The sequence below is a fragment of the Poecilia reticulata genome, chromosome 16 (genome assembly GCF_904066995.2).
Source record: "Poecilia reticulata chromosome 16, P_reticulata-male-v2, whole genome shotgun sequence".
Classification (NCBI taxonomy): domain Eukaryota; kingdom Metazoa; phylum Chordata; class Actinopteri; order Cyprinodontiformes; family Poeciliidae; genus Poecilia; species Poecilia reticulata.
Window position 1 is genome coordinate 15,229,725 of NC_088845.1, and position 19,583 is coordinate 15,249,307.

The 19,583-nt window shown below is 37.4% G+C and overlaps 2 protein-coding genes across 3 annotated transcripts; both read left to right on the plus strand.

The window, feature by feature from the left end:
- The first annotated feature begins 1,792 nt into the window (after nucleotides 1–1,792).
- Nucleotides 1,793–5,333, plus strand: LOC145547647 (uncharacterized). Its single transcript, XM_081597425.1, has 8 exons — nucleotides 1,793–2,025; nucleotides 2,336–2,473; nucleotides 2,585–2,966; nucleotides 3,235–3,328; nucleotides 3,481–3,812; nucleotides 3,882–4,047; nucleotides 4,141–4,265; nucleotides 4,567–5,333. Exons 5-8 carry the CDS (start codon nucleotides 3,747–3,749, stop codon nucleotides 4,882–4,884), a joined length of 675 nt encoding a protein of 224 aa, XP_081453551.1. The 5' UTR covers nucleotides 1,793–2,025; nucleotides 2,336–2,473; nucleotides 2,585–2,966; nucleotides 3,235–3,328; nucleotides 3,481–3,746; the 3' UTR covers nucleotides 4,885–5,333.
- A 6,476-nt stretch (nucleotides 5,334–11,809) lies between these two features.
- On the plus strand, nucleotides 11,810–16,089 carry LOC145547689 (uncharacterized). Of its 2 annotated transcripts, XM_081597495.1 has the most exons (10): nucleotides 11,810–12,072; nucleotides 12,695–12,790; nucleotides 13,101–13,238; nucleotides 13,350–13,514; nucleotides 13,595–13,731; nucleotides 14,000–14,093; nucleotides 14,237–14,568; nucleotides 14,638–14,803; nucleotides 14,897–15,021; nucleotides 15,323–16,089. In XM_081597495.1, exons 7-10 carry the CDS (start codon nucleotides 14,503–14,505, stop codon nucleotides 15,638–15,640), a joined length of 675 nt encoding a protein of 224 aa, XP_081453621.1. In that variant the 5' UTR covers nucleotides 11,810–12,072; nucleotides 12,695–12,790; nucleotides 13,101–13,238; nucleotides 13,350–13,514; nucleotides 13,595–13,731; nucleotides 14,000–14,093; nucleotides 14,237–14,502; the 3' UTR covers nucleotides 15,641–16,089. The 2 variants fall into 2 exon arrangements, with proteins under 2 accessions (XP_081453621.1, XP_081453622.1); XM_081597496.1 differs by lacking the exon at nucleotides 13,101–13,238.
- The last annotated feature ends 3,494 nt before the right edge of the window (nucleotides 16,090–19,583 follow it).

Consider the following 19,583-nt stretch of genomic DNA (forward strand, 5'->3'; position numbering starts at 1 on the left):
AAAAAAGCAATTAAGAATGTGGAAAACTGGTCATACGAATGGGGTTTTAAACTATCAGTAAGTAAGTCATGTTATATGGTTTTCACAAACAAAAGAAATATTGATACAGGAACATTAACACTATATGGACAACCTATAGAAAGAGTCAAAGAATTTAAATATTTAGGACTATGGTTAGATTGTTCCTATACATGGAAAACTCATATAGATAAGCTAGAAACTAAATGCAAGAAGGTCATAAATTTACTAAAATCAGTGGCTGGAAATAACTGGGGTGCAGACAGAGAGTCATTGCTAAACATATATAGGGCGCTGATGAGATCAGTAATTGATTATGGCAGCTTTATATATAGATCTGCAGCTAAAACAACACTTCAAAAGATAGATAGACTACAAAGCAGGGCCCTTCGTATATGTACAGGAATGGTAAAAACGACTCCTATTAGTGCCCTTTTAATAGAGTCTGGAGAGACCCCGCTAGAAATGAGAAGAATTAAGCTAGCCTTAGTATACTGGATGAAAATTAAAAGTAATGAAGAAGAGAAAACAACATCAAATATAATAAAAAATTGCTGGGAATATACAAAGTTTCAGGGTAATGGATTCGGATGGACGATAAGTAAACTAACCAAAAAATATGGATTAGAAGATAAGGAAATAGCCCAAAATAACCCAATAAGTGTTATTCCCCCATGGCTATATCCGGAGATTAATGTAGACATGACAATTCTTAAAATGAAAAGTAACTGGAGGGCAAAAGAAATAGGTGTAAAGACGGATATATACTTAAGAGAAACATATATCAACCACCTCAAAATTTATTCAGATGGTTCTAAAAATCTCAAAGGATGCGTGGGAATAGGAATGTACATACCAGAGTTTAAAATTAACATCTCCAAAAGATTATCTGACCATCTCTCAGTATACACAGCAGAAATGATGGCAGTTATATTAAGCCTACAGTGGGTAGAGGAGGTTAGACCAGATAAGGTGGTGATATGTACAGATTCTAAAGCAGTAGTAGAAAGCATTCAAGGAGAAGGAAATAATAGGAAAGATTTAGTATTAGAAATTTTACATAGTTTATTTAGATTACATAGAAGCGGTATTGATGTTTGGTTTTGTTGGGTGCCAGCGCATGAAGGGGTTAAAGGAAATGAAAAAGCAGACAAATTAGCAAAAAGGGCCTTGGAAATGGCAATATCAATTAGAATTCCTCTTGGGAAAGGGGAAGGGAAATCATATATTAAAAATAAAGAAACAGAAGAATGGCAAAAAAGATGGAATGAAGATAAGAAAGGGAGAAGACTATATAAAGTCCAAAAGTCAGTATTAATTGCTAATGTTAAAGAGAGAAACAGAAGGGAGGAAATAATTATGTCCAGATTAAGAGTTGGTCACACCTATCTAAATGACACCTTATATGTAATAGGGAAGAAAAGTAAGGATAAATGTGAAGGTTGTGGAGAGAAAGAAAATGTTGAACATGTAATAATGAACTGTAGAATATACGAATCAGAGAGGGAATACTTGAAAAGAGCGGTTAGAAGGACAGGGCAAGAATGGAGTCTTAAAGGAATATTAGGAAATGAAGGAAATATAAAAGACATTTACAGACTAAGGAAAGCACTGTTTACCTTTCTTAAAAATACAAGATTAATAAATAGAATATAAAGGTGTAAAGAAATGTTGCCACACACTCATGAACAGTAGGTGGCGGTATGCACCTTAAAGTTGCTTGCAATCCGCCATAATAGAAAAGAAGAAGAAGAAGCGGATTCTGGCTGGCTAGCTAGCTCAACACTCTAGCTAAGTCTCTATAGCTGACAGAGTTAACGTGTTCAAAGTGATAGTGGAAGTGATAAAGGGTTGGTTTAAAATATGTGTAAGGTGTCAAAACTTGGACCGTGTCCTTTTTTTGTTATGCAGAAATGCTGGTTCAAGTGGAGTATCAGACAGTCCAGAAATGGGTTCGGGTTCCAGTGACAGATTACTGCTACGATTACTTTAAATTCATGCACGAGGGTAAGTTGAGTACTAATTATGTTGTTGTGGCAGCTGCCATTAAATTAAGTTAGCTTAAGGTAGTTTCTTTATCTCAAATCAGATCCAGAATGCTTATTAATTACTTTCATAAAAATGGTTATGTCAAATTTTGGTAAACTGTCTGCCAACAATATGGGCAACATTGAAGATGTGCAATTTCAACCACCAGTTCATTGTGTGAAAATGTTATTTTAAATATTTTCTAATTATGAATGTAATTAGCCCTTACCAGTTCTAGCCATATGCTATAAATTAGCATGTTAAGATGAGTACTTTTGTTTCCTTCCAGTTCATGCTAAATTCAGTTTGGCAAGTGAAATCTGTGTAGACCTGAAGGACTCTTTTGGAGTTGATGTGGATGCTGATATTTTTGATGAACTCCTGAGGTCTGCTACAGTATCTTTCAAAGTAGTCACTAAGCACTTTGGTAAGATTTAAAAACATTAAAACAATTGTTCCTTTTAATGCATTTTAAAAATATATAAATCAAAAGTTAATTTTAAGTTCTTTACTAATGAAGCTTCTAAACTTTATATAGTGGCCATCATTGATGAGAGTGAGGTAACAGACGCTTCCTTCAGTTCTGAAGATGGGTCAGTTGAGTCTCCAACCTCAAGCTCATCTTCTACAGTGATCACAGAGAACACTAAAGCACAGAGAAGACGACTGGCTGAAGGACCACCTGAAGGTAAGATGGCAAAAGGTGTGAGTTGTCAAGATGGGAAATGGAATGATGATCCATTTTAAAATTCATAGCAGGATGACATGTGAAATCTGTTGCAGATTGTCTATGTAGCTCTGCACCAAAAACCAGGGGGAGAAGATGTATTAAAAGAATAAAACAAAAACAAAAGTCTCTCTGATCCAACAAGAAGGAAACTTGTCAATATTTTAGTGGCGGATATGATCGAAAGTCCTGGGTATGTACCAATAAACCTCAGTCTGCTGATTGGGGGTCAGAATTTAACCTTGATATTTTTGACTGATGGTGCTTTTAAGAGTTAAACACATACATGTATGAAATCCATAGAAATGTTAGAACAATTTGAAAACACATAATTATAATGATTATTCAAATAATTTGTAATTACTGAGAATGAGTTTTCTATTCATAACCTTTGCTTAATTTGTGTGAGTTTGTTTAAACCCTATGTGAAATATGAATGTTTTTATGGAATTGTTTTTTAGGAGAGTCCCTGCTGTCAATGTCCACATTACCTGTGCCCTGGGAATTGTCACCCTCTTTCCCAATTTGAAAAATAATTGCTCACCAACTGGCTACGTGAGTACCTGAAGATTCTCTTCTTGAGTCATAATCTATCTGGATTTCTTCCTTTTTTTTTTTTCTTTTTTTTTTTACAATGTCAATTACCTGTGTAATTGTCCTTTTGAACGCAATGTAATCGACATTTTGTGTTGTCTGTTCTGTGATAGGAGCATTTCTACGATCCTCAAAGTGGACAGGGCTACCTGGCCTATCGGTTGAAAACCATTCAGCGTAGCACTGCAAATGACTTCAAGAGGAGCTTTAGGTGATGAGCTCATCAAGGTGGCCCGAAAACTCAGAGGGAGACCTCAACCATCTGATCAGCTGTTTGGTGATGGATGCAAAGAAGCAATGTCCACAATGAAGCATGCATCAGACCAGGATGTTAAGGAGAAAATGAAGGCAACATTTAAGCATAGACAGAATATGCTACATGATCTGGACCAGTCATCACTCATCACTGGATCACTTCCCAAGATTCTTGGATACACCAGGCTTGGTGAGAAGCTCTCAGATTTGATTAACTGAACTTTTGAATTGGGTTTTGATGGTATTTTTCTTCTGCTAGATTGAGCAGGACTTCATCATGCTCTTTGGAGAAGACATCTTGGAGAAGTTAATTGCAAGATGGCCAACGTTCTACAAACCGAAGGTCATCACTGTCAGCAAAAGCCTTCGACAGAGTGATCACCTGGATGACCTTCTGTCTGCTCAGGAGGAATCAACTGATTATGGTACATATTAATAGATAAATATGTTCAACAGTCTTTTCTATGTATACATTTTCATATGGTAATTCTACATGGTTTGTGTTATGATTTTATTAGAATGGGATAACAACTTGGCAGCCATTCTCCTGCTGGTTCATCTCTTGCCTCCAACCGCCAAAAGGAGGAAACATGTAAAAATTAGTGCAACTGAGGCGGCAGCTGATCGTGTTGTATGTTGTAAGGTATGTTTTTGACATGAATTGTGCTTCCCTTAAAGTAAATCAATCTCAGTTTTATAAACTGTATAATGTTAAATTATTATTTGCTGTTATTTGTATTATGAATTATGGGAGCATAATGGCACAAAGAATTGTATGAGCCCATTAGAAGCAATCTTTTCACTTAAGCTCACAACAGTTTCCTTGCAAGTCACATCCCCTTTTGTGGCATGTTCACAGCTAATGGAAGGTGAAAAGTGTTCTTAATTTGTTGCTTGAGAGAGACTAAAACTATTATTTCTAATGTGCTGTCTCTCAATCTTAGGTGGGGACAAGCATGGCGACATTTCTTGGCAAAGTTGGATCTGCACAGCCGTTCCTCCTCTGCGTTGGAGAAAAGAAGAGCAGTATTCAGAAGTTTTACATCATTCTGGATCAGAAGCCCATTCCTTGTGTGGCACAGACTGCAGTGGCTGCCTTCGATGAACTGTTTAAGGCGCACTTTGTGTTTGCCGTGTCCTACGATGCAGCCCTCCTCAACTTCTACACATTCGTCCAAACAACAGTTTATGGGATTGATGTGGCAACAACAAAGGAGAGCCCCAGAGTCAAGGAAATCAGAGTGAGAATTAACAACACTTAAATATATCAACATGTTACATTTGTAAGGTTCAGCACAGAAATTCTTGGAATCTTTTTCAGCATTTGAAATTTAGTCATTCTTTGTATCCAGGGCACAAATTGCATTTGAAATGCGGGGAACACAGCTGTTCACCTGTTTTTTACGCACATTCTGGGTTCAAGTAGCACTTGATGAAAGCACATGGAGACACTATTGCCATAGATTCTGTTTATGTGGACAATGTTGGTACAGATAGTGTTGAGACTGATGATCATCTGAATGCTTTCATAATAGAGATGATGTGTTTGCTGTTATTTGTGTCTTTGATCTGATATATTATCAGACTTATGACAGGCAGTTTTCAGCTGATAATGATGAAAGAACATATATTGTGCCCCACTGCTGTTTTGTATAAGCTGTGCATTGAAGGTCTGTAATACTGAAATGGGTTTAATAAAAGGTAAACTTTCCATTTCTGTGTATTGTTTTGAATATTTTCCCACTGGATTTGGTTGATATTGACACCTTGTGGGGTCAATTATTTACCTTTTTAACACCACATTGTTTTGTGATCAACACTACACTGGTGTTACTTTTAACATTATATTTTAACACTAACACTGTTGTTATGTTAATGTGACACTCGGTATTGTTTAAAATTAACAATGTCTGGTGTTAATTTAACAAAAAAATGGGTGTCAATCTTTTAACACTTTCGAAAGTGTTACTTTAACACCAGCTGACTTGGACACATATACACACTTTGTTGGTGTTAAAATTAACACTGTGGGTGTTAATTCAACACTGGAATTTTTACTGTGTACATTATGAGTATATAGTTATACATTTTATAAACTAGTAGAATATTTTCTTTTTTTTTTAAATATATTGAAAAGGCAACGAAAAGACAAAGTGGCTAAATTATCACAGATGACCTGCATTCAAAGACGGTATATAAATACTATGATGACGATTTAAATATTTATTGCTATATATCTACATCAAATTTCTATTTCACATGTCATATGACTATTAAAGGTTTAGTCACATGACAGATTGCTGTCAGTAAAAACAATGACCTGCTCTTACAGGCCCAGTCTTTCTCTGCTGCCCCCTCTCTTCCCTAGGGGGCAGTAGAGAACAACATGTAGGCGCTGGGAGGAAGAAGAGCGAGAAAAGTGTCCGGTTGTTGTGGGGAGCGCAGTGTGTTAGTTTTAGGGAAGTTAGCTGTTCGTTGTACTTGTTCAAAAGAGGAATAAAGTTCTTAAAGCATTCATCTGCCTCCTCCTTGCTTTTTCCCGCCAGGGGAGCAGAAACGATAGGAGCTTGTTAACAGCGAACGAGCCGAAATAGAGACCAGCCCGTTTAAAACCAGCCTCTGATTGGACTCTGAGCCTTTCAGAGTCCACACATCCGCCTTTTCATACACGTCCAAAGACCCGGACTAAAAATTCTCTTTTCATCCCGCATTGTGATGCTCGTAAATTAAGGAAGGATAACCTATCCTTAATGGCTTTTGTTTTTACGAGCATTTACCTGCGATGCAAGAAAATTATTAGTGACCAAATGACCGCAGAAGGCTTACATTCAAGGACTCTGCATCAGGCGGTCATTGACGTCAATCTGTGTCATGTGATTCTGGTTTTGATTTTGCCATTCGAGGATCACGTCACCAATGACTAGCTGAGCCAATCAGGTGAAGGTGACGCACAGACCTTATTACGTAGAGTATTTGAATGTAGGATTTCATATTTTTTTTAATGTAAAATTCTCTTTTCATACTGCATTATGATGCTTGAACATTGAGAAAGGATAACCTATCTTTAATGGCTGTTGTTTTGCTTTGTTTTGTTGTGTGTGTGTTGTTTTTTAACGCATTTACCTGCAAGACAAAGAAAATGATTAGTGACCAAATGATCGCAGAAGTCCTACATTCAAGGACTCTGTTTCAGGCGGTCATTGACGTCAATCTGTGACGTGGGATTCGGGTTTTGATTTTTCCATTCGAGGATCACGTCACCAAAGAACAGCTCAGCCAATCAGGTCCAAGTGACGCACAGACCTTATTACGTACAGTATTTGAATGTAGGATTTCATTTTTTTAATGTAAAATTCTCTTTTCATCCTGCATTGTGATCCTCGACCATTAAGAAAGGATAACCTATCTTTAATGGCTTTTGTTTTTTTGTTTTGTTTGTTTGTTGTTGTTTTTTTAAAGCATTTACCTGCAAGACAAAGAAAATGATTAGTGACCAAATGATCGCAGAAGTCCTACATTCAAGGACTCTGTTTCAGGCTTTCATTGACGTCAATCTGTGACGTGGGATTCGGGTTTTGATTTTGCCATTCGAGGATCACGTCACCAAAGAACAGCTCAGCCAATCAGGTCCAAGTGACGCACAGACCCTATTACGTACAGTATTTGAATGTAGGATTTCATTTTTTTAATGTAAAATTCTCTTTTCATCCAGCATTGTGATCCTCGACCATTAAGAAAGGATAACCTATCTTTAATGGCTTTTGTTTTTTTGTTTTGTTTGTTTGTTGTTGTTTTTTTAAAGCATTTACCTGCAAGACAAAGAAAATGATTAGTGACCAAATGATCGCAGAAGTCCTACATTCAAGGACTCTGTTTCAGGCTTTCATTGACGTCAATCTGTGACGTGGGATTCGGGTTTTGAGTTTGCCATTCGAGGATCACGTCACCAAAGAACAGCTCAGCCAATCAGGTCCAAGTGACGCACAGACCTTATTACGTACAGTATTTGAATGTAGGATTTCATTTTTTTCAATGTAAAATTCTTATTTCATCCTGCATTATGATGCTTGAACATTGAGAAAGGATAACCTATCTTTAATGGCTGTTGTTTTGCTTTGTTTTGTTGTGTGTGTTTTGTTTTTTAAAGCATTTACCTGCAAGACAAAGAAAATGATTAGTGACCAAATGATCGCAGAAGTCCTACATTCAAGGACTCTGTTTCAGGCGGTCATTGACGTCAATCTGTGACGTGGGATTCGGGTTTTGATTTTGCCATTCGAGGATCACGTCACCAAAGAACAGCTCAGCCAATCAGGTCCAAGTGACGCACAGACCCTATTACGTACAGTATTTGAATGTAGGATTTCATTTTTTTCAATGTAAAATTCTCTTTTCATCCAGCATTGTGATCCTCGACCATTAAGAAAGGATAACCTATCTTTAATGGCTTTTGTTTTTTTGTTTTGTTTGTTGTTGTTTTTTAAAGCATTTACCTGCAAGACAAAGAAAATGATTAGTGACCAAATGATCGCAGAAGTCCTACATTCAAGGACTCTGTTTCAGGCGGTCATTGACGTCAATCTGTGACGTGGGATTCGGGTTTTGATTTTGCCATTCGAGGATCACGTCACCAAAGAACAGCTCAGCCAATCAGGTCCAAGTGACGCACAGACCCTATTACGTACAGTATTTGAATGTAGGATTTCATTTTTTTCAATGTAAAATTCTCTTTTCATCCTGCATTGTGATCCTCGACCATTAAGAAAGGATAACCTATCTTTAATGGCTTTTGTTTTTTTGTTTTGTTTGTTTGTTGTTGTTTTTTTAAAGCATTTACCTGCAAGACAAAGAAAATGATTAGTGACCAAATGATCGCAGAAGTCCTACATTCAAGGACTCTGTTTCAGGCGGTCATTGACGTCAATCTGTGACGTGGGATTCGGGTTTTGAGTTTCCCATTCGAGGATCACGTCACCAATGACTAGCTGAGCCAATCAGGTGAAGGTGACGCACAGACCTTATTACGTAGAGTATTTGAATGTAGGATTTCATATTTTTTTAATGTAAAATTCTTATTTCATACTGCATTATGATGCTTGAACATTGAGAAAGGATAACCTATCTTTAATGGCTGTTGTTTTGCTTTGTTTTGTTGTGTGTGTGTTGTTTTTTAAAGCATTTACCTGCAAGACAAAGAAAATGATTAGTGACCAAATGATCGCAGAAGTCCTACATTCAAGGACTCTGTTTCAGGCGGTCATTGACGTCAATCTGTGACGTGGGATTCGGGTTTTGATTTTTCCATTCGAGGATCACGTCACCAAAGAACAGCTCAGCCAATCAGGTCCAAGTGACGCACAGACCTTATTACGTACAGTATTTGAATGTAGGATTTCATTTTTTTCAATGTAAAATTCTCTTTTCATCCTGCATTGTGATCCTCGACCATTAAGAAAGGATAACCTATCTTTAATGGCTTTTGTTTTTTTGTTTTGTTTGTTGTTGTTTTTTAAAGCATTTACCTGCAAGACAAAGAAAATGATTAGTGACCAAATGATCGCAGAAGTCCTACATTCAAGGACTCTGTTTCAGGCGGTCATTGACGTCAATCTGTGACGTGGGATTCGGGTTTTGATTTTGCCATTCGAGGATCACGTCACCAAAGAACAGCTCAGCCAATCAGGTCCAAGTGACGCACAGACCTTATTACGTACAGTATTTGAATGTAGGATTTCATTTTTTTCAATGTAAAATTCTTATTTCATACTGCATTATGATGCTTGAACATTAAGAAAGGATAACCTATCTTTAATGGCTGTTGTTTTGCTTTGTTTTGTTGTGTGTGTGTTGTTTTTTAAAGCATTTACCTGCAAGACAAGGAAAATGATTAGTGACCAAATGATCGCAGAAGTCCTACATTCAAGGACTCTGTTTCAGGCTTTCATTGACGTCAATCTGTGACGTGGGATTCGGGTTTTGAGTTTGCCATTCGAGGATCACGTCACCAAAGAACAGCTCAGCCAATCAGGTCCAAGTGACGCACAGACCTTATTACGTACAGTATTTGAATGTAGGATTTCATTTTTTTCAATGTAAAATTCTCTTTTCATCCTGCATTGTGATCCTCGACCATTAAGAAAGGATAACCTATCTTTAATGGCTTTTGTTTTTTTGTTTTGTTTGTTGTTGTTTTTTAAAGCATTTACCTGCAAGACAAAGAAAATGATTAGTGACCAAATGATCGCAGAAGTCCTACATTCAAGGACTCTGTTTCAGGCTTTCATTGACGTCAATCTGTGACGTGGGATTCGGGTTTTGATTTTTCCATTCGAGGATCACGTCACCAAAGAACAGCTCAGCCAATCAGGTCCAAGTGACGCACAGACCTTATTACGTACAGTATTTGAATGTAGGATTTCATTTTTTTAATGTAAAATTCTCTTTTCATCCTGCATTGTGATCCTCGACCATTAAGAAAGGATAACCTATCTTTAATGGCTTTTGTTTTTTTGTTTTGTTTGTTTATTGTTGTTTTTTTAAAGCATTTACCTGCAAGACAAAGAAAATGATTAGTGACCAAATGATCGCAGAAGTCCTACATTCAAGGACTCTGTTTCAGGCTTTCATTGACGTCAATCTGTGACGTGGGATTCGGGTTTTGAGTTTGCCATTCGAGGATCACGTCACCAAAGAACAGCTCAGCCAATCAGGTCCAAGTGACGCACAGACCCTATTACGTACAGTATTTGAATGTAGGATTTCATTTTTTTTATGTAAAATTCTCTTTTCATCCAGCATTGTGATCCTCGACCATTAAGAAAGGATAACCTATCTTTAATGGCTTTTGTTTTTTTGTTTTGTTTGTTTGTTGTTGTTTTTTTAAAGCATTTACCTGCAAGACAAAGAAAATGATTAGTGACCAAATGATCGCAGAAGTCCTACATTCAAGGACTCTGTTTCAGGCTTTCATTGACGTCAATCTGTGACGTGGGATTCGGGTTTTGATTTTCCATTCGAGGATCACGTCACCAAAGAACGGCTCAGCCAATCAGGTCCAAGTGACGCACAGACCCTATTACGTACAGTATTTGAATGTAGGATTTCATTTTTTCAATGTAAAATTCTCTTTTCATCCTGCATTGTGATCCTCGACCATTAAGAAAGGATAACCTATCTTTAATGGCTTTTGTTTTTTTGTTTTGTTTGTTTGTTGTTGTTTTTTTAAAGCATTTACCTGCAAGACAAAGAAAATGATTAGTGACCAAATGATCGCAGAAGTCCTACATTCAAGGACTCTGTTTCAGGCGGTCATTGACGTCAATCTGTGACGTGGGATTCGGGTTTTGAGTTTGCCATTCGAGGATCACGTCACCAATGACTAGCTGAGCCAATCAGGTGAAGGTGACGCACAGACCTTATTACGTAGAGTATTTGAATGTAGGATTTCATATTTTTTTAAATGTAAAATTCTTATTTCATACTGCATTATGATGCTTGAACATTGAGAAAGGATAACCTATCTTTAATGGCTGTTGTTTTGCTTTGTTTTGTTGTGTGTGTGTTGTTTTTTAAAGCATTTACCTGCAAGACAAAGAAAATGATTAGTGACCAAATGATCGCAGAAGTCCTACATTCAAGGACTCTGTTTCAGGCGGTCATTGACGTCAATCTGTGACGTGGGATTCGGGTTTTGAGTTTGCCATTCGAGGATCACGTCACCAAAGAACAGCTCAGCCAATCAGGTCCAAGTGACGCACATACCTTATTACGTACAGTATTTGAATGTAGGATTTCATTTTTTTCAATGTAAAATTCTCTTTTCATCCAGCATTGTGATCCTCGACCATTAAGAAAGGATAACCTATCTTTAATGGCTTTGTTTTTTGTGTTGTTTATTTGTTGTTGTTTTTTAAAGCATTTACCTGCAAGACAAAGAAAATGATTAGTGACCAAATGATCGCAGAAGTCCTACATTCAAGGACTCTGTTTCAGGCGGTCATTGACGTCAATCTGTGACGTGGGATTCGGGTTTTGAGTTTCCCATTCGAGGATCACGTCACCAATGACTAGCTGAGCCAATCAGGTGAAGGTGACGCACAGTCCTTATTACACCTAGAGTATATGAATGTGTTTTTTTGTTTTATATGTAATTATTTTCAAAGCATCTCAATTTAAATAAGTCGTTAAAAGCTTATACACAGTAAAAATGCCAGTGTTAAAATCTCAGGTGTAGTGTTAAATAAAGAGTGTGAGTGTTGTTTTAACATCACACAGCTTTAAAATAACACTGCCATTGTAACTTCCGTCATATTTGCGTTGTTAAATTGCAGTGTTAATTGGCTAGTGTTGCTTAATCCCCGCCTCTGCGTAACGGCTGCAGAGTACTTTCTACTTTCTGTCGTCTCGCCACCAGTCACTCGATCGGTACGGCTTCTTTTCGCACACTAAAGGTAAGCTAAATATCCATACATGACTATTGTTACGTTGGAAATGTGCTTTTTAGTTTGTGACTTCAACAAATGCACTATATTTAACCTATTTTGCATGGAAAATTCACCAAATTCAAGGTCCCGCTGTTTTGCCAAATCTAGGCGAACGGTAAATTTGAATTCTGTTATATTTGATTGTCATTTTAAACCATGAATAAGTGGTATTATTTGAAATATTGGCGATAAAAAAAGCTAACATTGCAAACTGTTGGCCTCTGAGAGGATGTGGGGATTTTTTTTATTCCCTCGCGAAGTTGTTCGTTACGTCGAGCAATAAAGTGTTGCTAGGTAAGAGTAAAGCTAAACTTTTGAGAGGGAACGCAAAAGAGAGCGGAAAAAATCCCCATGTCCCCTAGAGGGCTCCGTAGACTATACCAGTAGCAAAGCAAGAGTGTAAAAAGCCACGTTACGGCTAGCCACTAGGGAAGCGGATTCTGGCTGGCTAGCTAGCTCAACACTCTAGCTAAGTGTCTCTAGCTGACAGAGTTAACGTGTTCAAAGTGATAGTGGAAGTGATAAAGGGTTGGTTTAAAATATCTGTAAGGTGTCAAAACTTGGACCGTGTCCTTTTTTTGTTATGCAGAAATGCTGGTTCAAGTGGAGTATCAGACAGTCCAGAAATGGGTTCGGGTTCCAGTGACAGATTACTGCTACGATTACTTTAAATTCATGCACGAGGGTAAGTTGAGTACTAATTATGTTGTTGTGGCAGCTGCCATTAAATTAAGTTAGCTTAAGGTAGTTTCTTTATCTCAAATCAGATCCAGAATGCTTATTAATTACTTTCATAAAAATGGTTATGTCAAATTTTGGTAAACTGTCTGCCAACAATATGGGCAACATTGAAGATGTGCAATTTCAACCACCAGTTCATTGTGTGAAAATGTTATTTTAAATATTTTCTAATTATGAATGTAATTAGCCCTTACCAGTTCTGACCATATGCTATAAATTAGCATGTTAAGATGAGTACTTTTGTTTCCTTCCAGTTCATGCTAAATTCAGTTTGGCAAGTGAAATCTGTGTAGACCTGAAGGACTCTTTTGGAGTTGATGTGGATGCTGATATTTTTGATGAACTCCTGAGGTCTGCTACAGTATCTTTCAAAGTAGTCACTAAGCACTTTGGTAAGATTTAAAAACATTAAAACAATTGTTCCTTTTAATGCATTTTAAAAATATATAAATCAAAAGTTAATTTTAAGTTCTTTACTAATGAAGCTTCTAAACTTTATATAGTGGCCATCATTGATGAGAGTGAGGTAACAGACGCTTCCTTCAGTTCTGAAGATGGGTCAGTTGAGTCTCCAACCTCAAGCTCATCTTCTACAGTGATCACAGAGAACACTAAAGCACAGAGAAGACGACTGGCTGAAGGACCACCTGACAGTAAGATGGCAAAAGGTGTGAGTTGTCAAGATGGGAAATGGAATGATGATCCATTTTAAAATTTATAGCAGGATGACATGTGAAATCTGTTGCAGATTGTCTATGTAGCTCTGCACCAAAAACCAGGGGGAGAAGATGTATTAAAAGAATAAAACAAAAACAAAAGTCTCTCTGATCCAACAAGAAGGAAACTTGTCAATATTTTAGTGGCGGATATGATCGAAAGTCCTGGGTATGTACCAATAAACCTCAGTCTGCTGATTGGGGGTCAGAATTTAACCTTGATATTTTTGACTGATGGTGCTTTTAAGAGTTAAACACATACATGTATGAAATCCATAGAAATGTTAGAATAATTTGAAAACACATAATTATAATGATTATTCAAATAATTTGTAATTACTGAGAATGAGTTTTCTATTCATAACCTTTGCTTAATTTGTGTGAGTTTGTTTAAACCCTATGTGAAATATGAATGTTTTTATGGAATTGTTTTTTAGGAGAGTCCCTGCTGTCAATGTCCGCATTACCTGTGCCCTGGGAATTGTCACCCTCTTTCCCAATTTGAAAAATAATTGCTCACCAACTGGCTACGTGAGTACCTGAAGATTCTCTTCTTGAGTCATAATCTATCTGGATTTCTTCCTCTTTTTTTTTTTTTACAATGTCAATTACCTGTGTAATTGTCCTTTTGAACGCAATGTAATCGACATTTTGTGTTGTCTGTTCTGTGATAGGAGCATTTCTACGATCCTCAAAGTGGACAGGGCTACCTGGCCTATCGGTTGAAAACCATTCAGCGTAGCACTGCAAGTGACTTCAAGAGGAGCTTTAGGTGATGAGCTCATCAAGGTGGCCCGAAAACTCAGAGGGAGACCTCAACCATCTGATCAGCTGTTTGGTGATGGATGCAAAGAAGCAATGTCCACAATGAAGCATGCATCAGACCAGGATGTTAAGGAGAAAATGAAGGCAACATTTAAGCATAGACAGAATATGCTACATGATCTGGACCAGTCATCACTCATCACTGGATCACTTCCCAAGATTCTTGGATACACCAGGCTTGGTGAGAAGCTCTCAGATTTGATTAACTGAACTTTTGAATTGGGTTTTGATGGTATTTTTCTTCTGCTAGATTGAGCAGGACTTCATCATGCTCTTTGGAGAAGACATCTTGGAGAAGTTAATTGCAAGATGGCCAACGTTCTACAAACCGAAGGTCATCACTGTCAGCAAAAGCCTTCGACAGAGTGATCACCTGGATGACCTTCTGTCTGCTCAGGAGGAATCAACTGATTATGGTACATATTAATAGATAAATATGTTCAACAGTCTTTTCTATGTATACATTTTCATATGGTAATTCTACATGGTTTGTGTTATGATTTTATTAGAATGGGATAACAACTTGGCAGCCATTCTCCTGCTGGTTCATCTCTTGCCTCCAACCGCCAAAAGGAGGAAACATGTAAAAATTAGTGCAACTGAGGCGGCAGCTGATCGTGTTGTATGTTGTAAGGTATGTTTTTGACATGAATTGTGCTTCCCTTAAAGTAAATCAATCTCAGTTTTATAAACTGTATAATGTTAAATTATTATTTGCTGTTATTTGTATTATGAATTATGGGAGCATAATGGCACAAAGAATTGTATGAGCCCATTAGAAGCAATCTTTTCACTTAAGCTCACAACAGTTTCCTTGCAAGTCACATCCCCTTTTGTGGCATGTTCACAGCTAATGGAAGGTGAAAAGTGTTCTTAATTTGTTGCTTGAGAGAGACTAAAACTATTATTTCTAATGTGCTGTCTCTCAATCTTAGGTGGGGACAAGCATGGCGACATTTCTTGGCAAAGTTGGATCTGCACAGCCGTTCCTCCTCTGCGTTGGAGAAAAGAAGAGCAGTATTCAGAAGTTTTACATCATTCTGGATCAGAAGCCCATTCCTTGTGTGGCACAGACTGCAGTGGCTGCCTTCGATGAACTGTTTAAGGCGCACTTTGTGTTTGCCGTGTCCTACGATGCAGCCCTCCTCAACTTCTACACATTCGTCCAAACAACAGTTTATGGGATTGATGTGGCAACAACAAAGGAGAGCCCCAGAGTCAAGGAAATCAGAGTGAGAATTAACAACACTTAAATATATCAACATGTTACATTTGTAAGGTTCAGCACAGAAATTCTTGGAATCTTTTTCAGCATTTGAAATTTAGTCATTCTTTGTATCCAGGGCACAAATTGCATTTGAAATGCGGGGAACACAGCTGTTCACCTGTTTTTTACGCACATTCTGGGTTCAAGTAGCACTTGATGAAAGCACATGGAGACACTATTGCCATAGATTCTGTTTATGTGGACAATGTTGGTACAGATAGTGTTGAGACTGATGATCATCTGAATGCTTTCATAATAGAGATGATGTGTTTGCTGTTATTTGTGTCTTTGATCTGATATATTATCAGACTTATGACAGGCAGTTTTCAGCTGATAATGATGAAAGAACATATATTGTGCCCCACTGCTGTTTTGTATAAGCTGTGCATTGAAGGTCTGTAATACTGAAATGGGTTTAATAAAAGGTAAACTTTCCATTTCTGTGTATTGTTTTGAATATTTTCCCACTGGATTTGGTTGATATTGACACCTTGTGGGGTCAATTATTTACCTTTTTAACACCACATTGTTTTGTGATCAACACTACACTGGTGTTACTTTTAACATTATATTTTAACACTAACACTGTTGTTATGTTAATGTGACACTCGGTATTGTTTAAAATTAACAATGTCTGGTGTTAATTTAACAAAAAAATGGGTGTCAATCTTTTAACACTTTCGAAAGTGTTACTTTAACACCAGCTGACTTGGACACATATACACACTTTGTTGGTGTTAAAATTAACACTGTGGGTGTTAATTCAACACTGGAATTTTTACTGTGTACATTATGAGTATATAGTTATACATTTTATAAACTAGTAGAATATTTTCTTTTTTTTTAAATATATTGAAAAGGCAACGAAAAGACAAAGTGGCTAAATTATCACAGATGACCTGCATTCAAAGACGGTATATAAATACTATGATGACGATTTAAATATTTATTGCTATATATCTACATCAAATTTCTATTTCACATGTCATATGACTATTAAAGGTTTAGTCACATGACAGATTGCTGTCAGTAAAAACAATGACCTGCTCTTACAGGCCCAGTCTTTCTCTGCTGCCCCCTCTCTTCCCTAGGGGGCAGTAGAGAACAACATGTAGGCGCTGGGAGGAAGAAGAGCGAGAAAAGTGTCCGGTTGTTGTGGGGAGCGCAGTGTGTTAGTTTTAGGGAAGTTAGCTGTTCGTTGTACTTGTTCAAAAGAGGAATAAAGTTCTTAAAGCATTCATCTGCCTCCTCCTTGCTTTTTCCCGCCAGGGGAGCAGAAACGATAGGAGCTTGTTAACAGCGAACGAGCCGAAATAGAGACCAGCCCGTTTAAAACCAGCCTCTGATTGGACTCTGAGCCTTTCAGAGTCCACACATCCGCCTTTTCATACACGTCCAAAGACCCGGACTAAAAATTCTCTTTTCATCCCGCATTGTGATGCTCGTAAATTAAGGAAGGATAACCTATCCTTAATGGCTTTTGTTTTTACGAGCATTTACCTGCGATCCAAGAAAATTATTAGTGACCAAATGACCGCAGAAGGCTTACATTCAAGGACTCTGCATCAGGCGGTCATTGACGTCAATCTGTGTCATGTGATTCGGGTTTTGATTTTGCCATTCGAGGATCACGTCACCAATGACTAGCTGAGCCAATCAGGTGAAGGTGACGCACAGACCTTATTACGTAGAGTATTTGAATGTAGGATTTCATATTTTTTTAATGTAAAATTCTTATTTCATACTGCATTATGATGCTTGAACATTGAGAAAGGATAACCTATCTTTAATGGCTGTTGTTTTGCTTTGTTTTGTTGTGTGTGTGTTGTTTTTTAAAGCATTTACCTGCAAGACAAAGAAAATGATTAGTGACCAAATGATCGCAGAAGTCCTACATTCAAGGACTCCGTTTCAGGCGGTCATTGACGTCAATCTGTGACGTGGGATTCGGGTTTTGAGTTTGCCATTCGAGGATCACGTCACCAATGCTGAGCCAATCAGGTGAAGGTGACGCACAGACCTTATTACGTAGAGTATTTGAATGTAGGATTTCATATTTTTTTTAATGTAAAATTCTTATTTCATACTGCATTGTGATCCTCGACCATTAAGAAAGGATAACCTATCTTTAATGGCTTTTGTTTTTTTGTTTTGTTTGTTTGTTGTTGTTTTTTTAAAGCATTTACCTGCAAGACAAAGAAAATGATTAGTGACCAAATGATCGCAGAAGTCCTACATTCAAGGACTCTGTTTCAGGCTTTCATTGACGTCAATCTGTGACGTGGGATTCGGGTTTTGATTTTGCCATTCGAGGATCACGTCACCAAAGAACAGCTCAGCCAATCAGGTCCAAGTGACGCACAGACCCTATTACGTACAGTATTTGAATGTAGGATTTCATTTTTTTAATGTAAAATTCTCTTTTCATCCAGCATTGTGATCCTCGACCATTAAGAAAGGATAACCTATCTTTAATGGCTTTGTTTTTTTGTTTTGTTTGTTTGTTGTTGTTTTTTAAAGCATTTACCTGCAAGACAAAGAAAATGATTAGTGACCAAATGATCGCAGAAGTCCTACATTCAAGGACTCTGTTTCAGGCTTTCATTGACGTCAATCTGTGACGTGGGATTCGGGTTTTGAGTTTGCCATTCGAGGATCACGTCACCAAAGAACAGCTCAGCCAATCAGGTCCAAGTGACGCACAGACCTTATTACGTACAGTATTTGAATGTAGGATTTCATTTTTTTCAATGTAAAATTCTTATTTCATCCTGCATTATGATGCTTGAACATTGAGAAAGGATAACCTATCTTTAATGGCTGTTGTTTTGCTTTGTTTTGTTGTGTGTGTTTTGTTTTTTAAAGCATTTACCTGCAAGACAAAGAAAATGATTAGTGACCAAATGATCGCAGAAGTCCTACATTCAAGGACTCTGTTTCAGGCTTTCATTGACGTCAATCTGTGACGTGGGATTCGGGTTTTGATTTTGCCATTCGAGGATCACGTCACCAAAGAACGGCTCAGCCAATCAGGTCCAAGTGACGCACAGACCCTATTACGTACAGTATTTGAATGTAGGATTTCATTTTTTTCAATGTAAAATTCTCTTTTCATCCTGCATTGTGATCCTCGACCATTAAGAAAGGATAACCTATCTTTAATGGCTTTTGTTTTTTTGTTTTGTTTGTTGTTGTTTTTTAAAGCATTTACCTGCAAGACAAAGAAAATGATTAGTGACCAAATGATCGCAGAAGTCCTACATTCAAGGACTCTGTTTCAGGCGGTCATTGACGTCAATCTGTGACGTGGGATTCGGGTTTTGATTTTGCCATTCGAGGATCACGTCACCAAAGAACAGCTCAGCCAATCAGGTCCAAGTGACGCACAGACCCTATTACGTACAGTATTTGAATGTAGGATTTCATTTTTTTCAATGTAAAATTCTCTTTTCATCCTGCATTGTGATCCTCGACCATTAAGAAAGGATAACCTATCTTTAATGGCTTTTGTTTTTTTGTTTTGTTTGTTTGTTGTTGTTTTTTTAAAGCATTTACCTGCAAGACAAAGAAAATGATTAGTGACCAAATGATCGCAGAAGTCCTACATTCAAGGACTCTGTTTCAGGCGGTCATTGACGTCAATCTGTGACGTGGGATTCGGGTTTTGAGTTTGCCATTCGAGGATCACGTCACCAATGACTAGCTGAGCCAATCAGGTGAAGGTGACGCACAGACCTTATTACGTAGAGTATTTGAATGTAGGATTTCATATTTTTTTAATGTAAAATTCTTATTTCATACTGCATTATGATGCTTGAACATTGAGAAAGGATAACCTATCTTTAATGGCTGTTGTTTTGTTGTGTGTGTGTTGTTTTTTAAAGCATTTACCTGCAAGACAAAGAAAATGATTAGTGACCAAATGATCG

Excerpts from the sequence above, each read along its gene's own strand:
- LOC145547647 (XM_081597425.1), top strand. The coding sequence starts at position 3,747 with ATGATCTGGACCAGTCATCACTCATCACTGGATCACTTCCCAAGATTC. Across the intron at positions 3,813-3,881 it reads TCTTGGATACACCAGGCTTG|ATTGAGCAGGACTTCATCAT; the intron begins GTGAGAAGCTCT and ends TTCTTCTGCTAG. Across the intron at positions 4,048-4,140 it reads GGAGGAATCAACTGATTATG|AATGGGATAACAACTTGGCA; the intron begins GTACATATTAAT and ends TGATTTTATTAG.
- LOC145547689 (XM_081597495.1), top strand. The coding sequence starts at position 14,503 with ATGATCTGGACCAGTCATCACTCATCACTGGATCACTTCCCAAGATTC. Across the intron at positions 14,569-14,637 it reads TCTTGGATACACCAGGCTTG|ATTGAGCAGGACTTCATCAT; the intron begins GTGAGAAGCTCT and ends TTCTTCTGCTAG. Across the intron at positions 14,804-14,896 it reads GGAGGAATCAACTGATTATG|AATGGGATAACAACTTGGCA; the intron begins GTACATATTAAT and ends TGATTTTATTAG.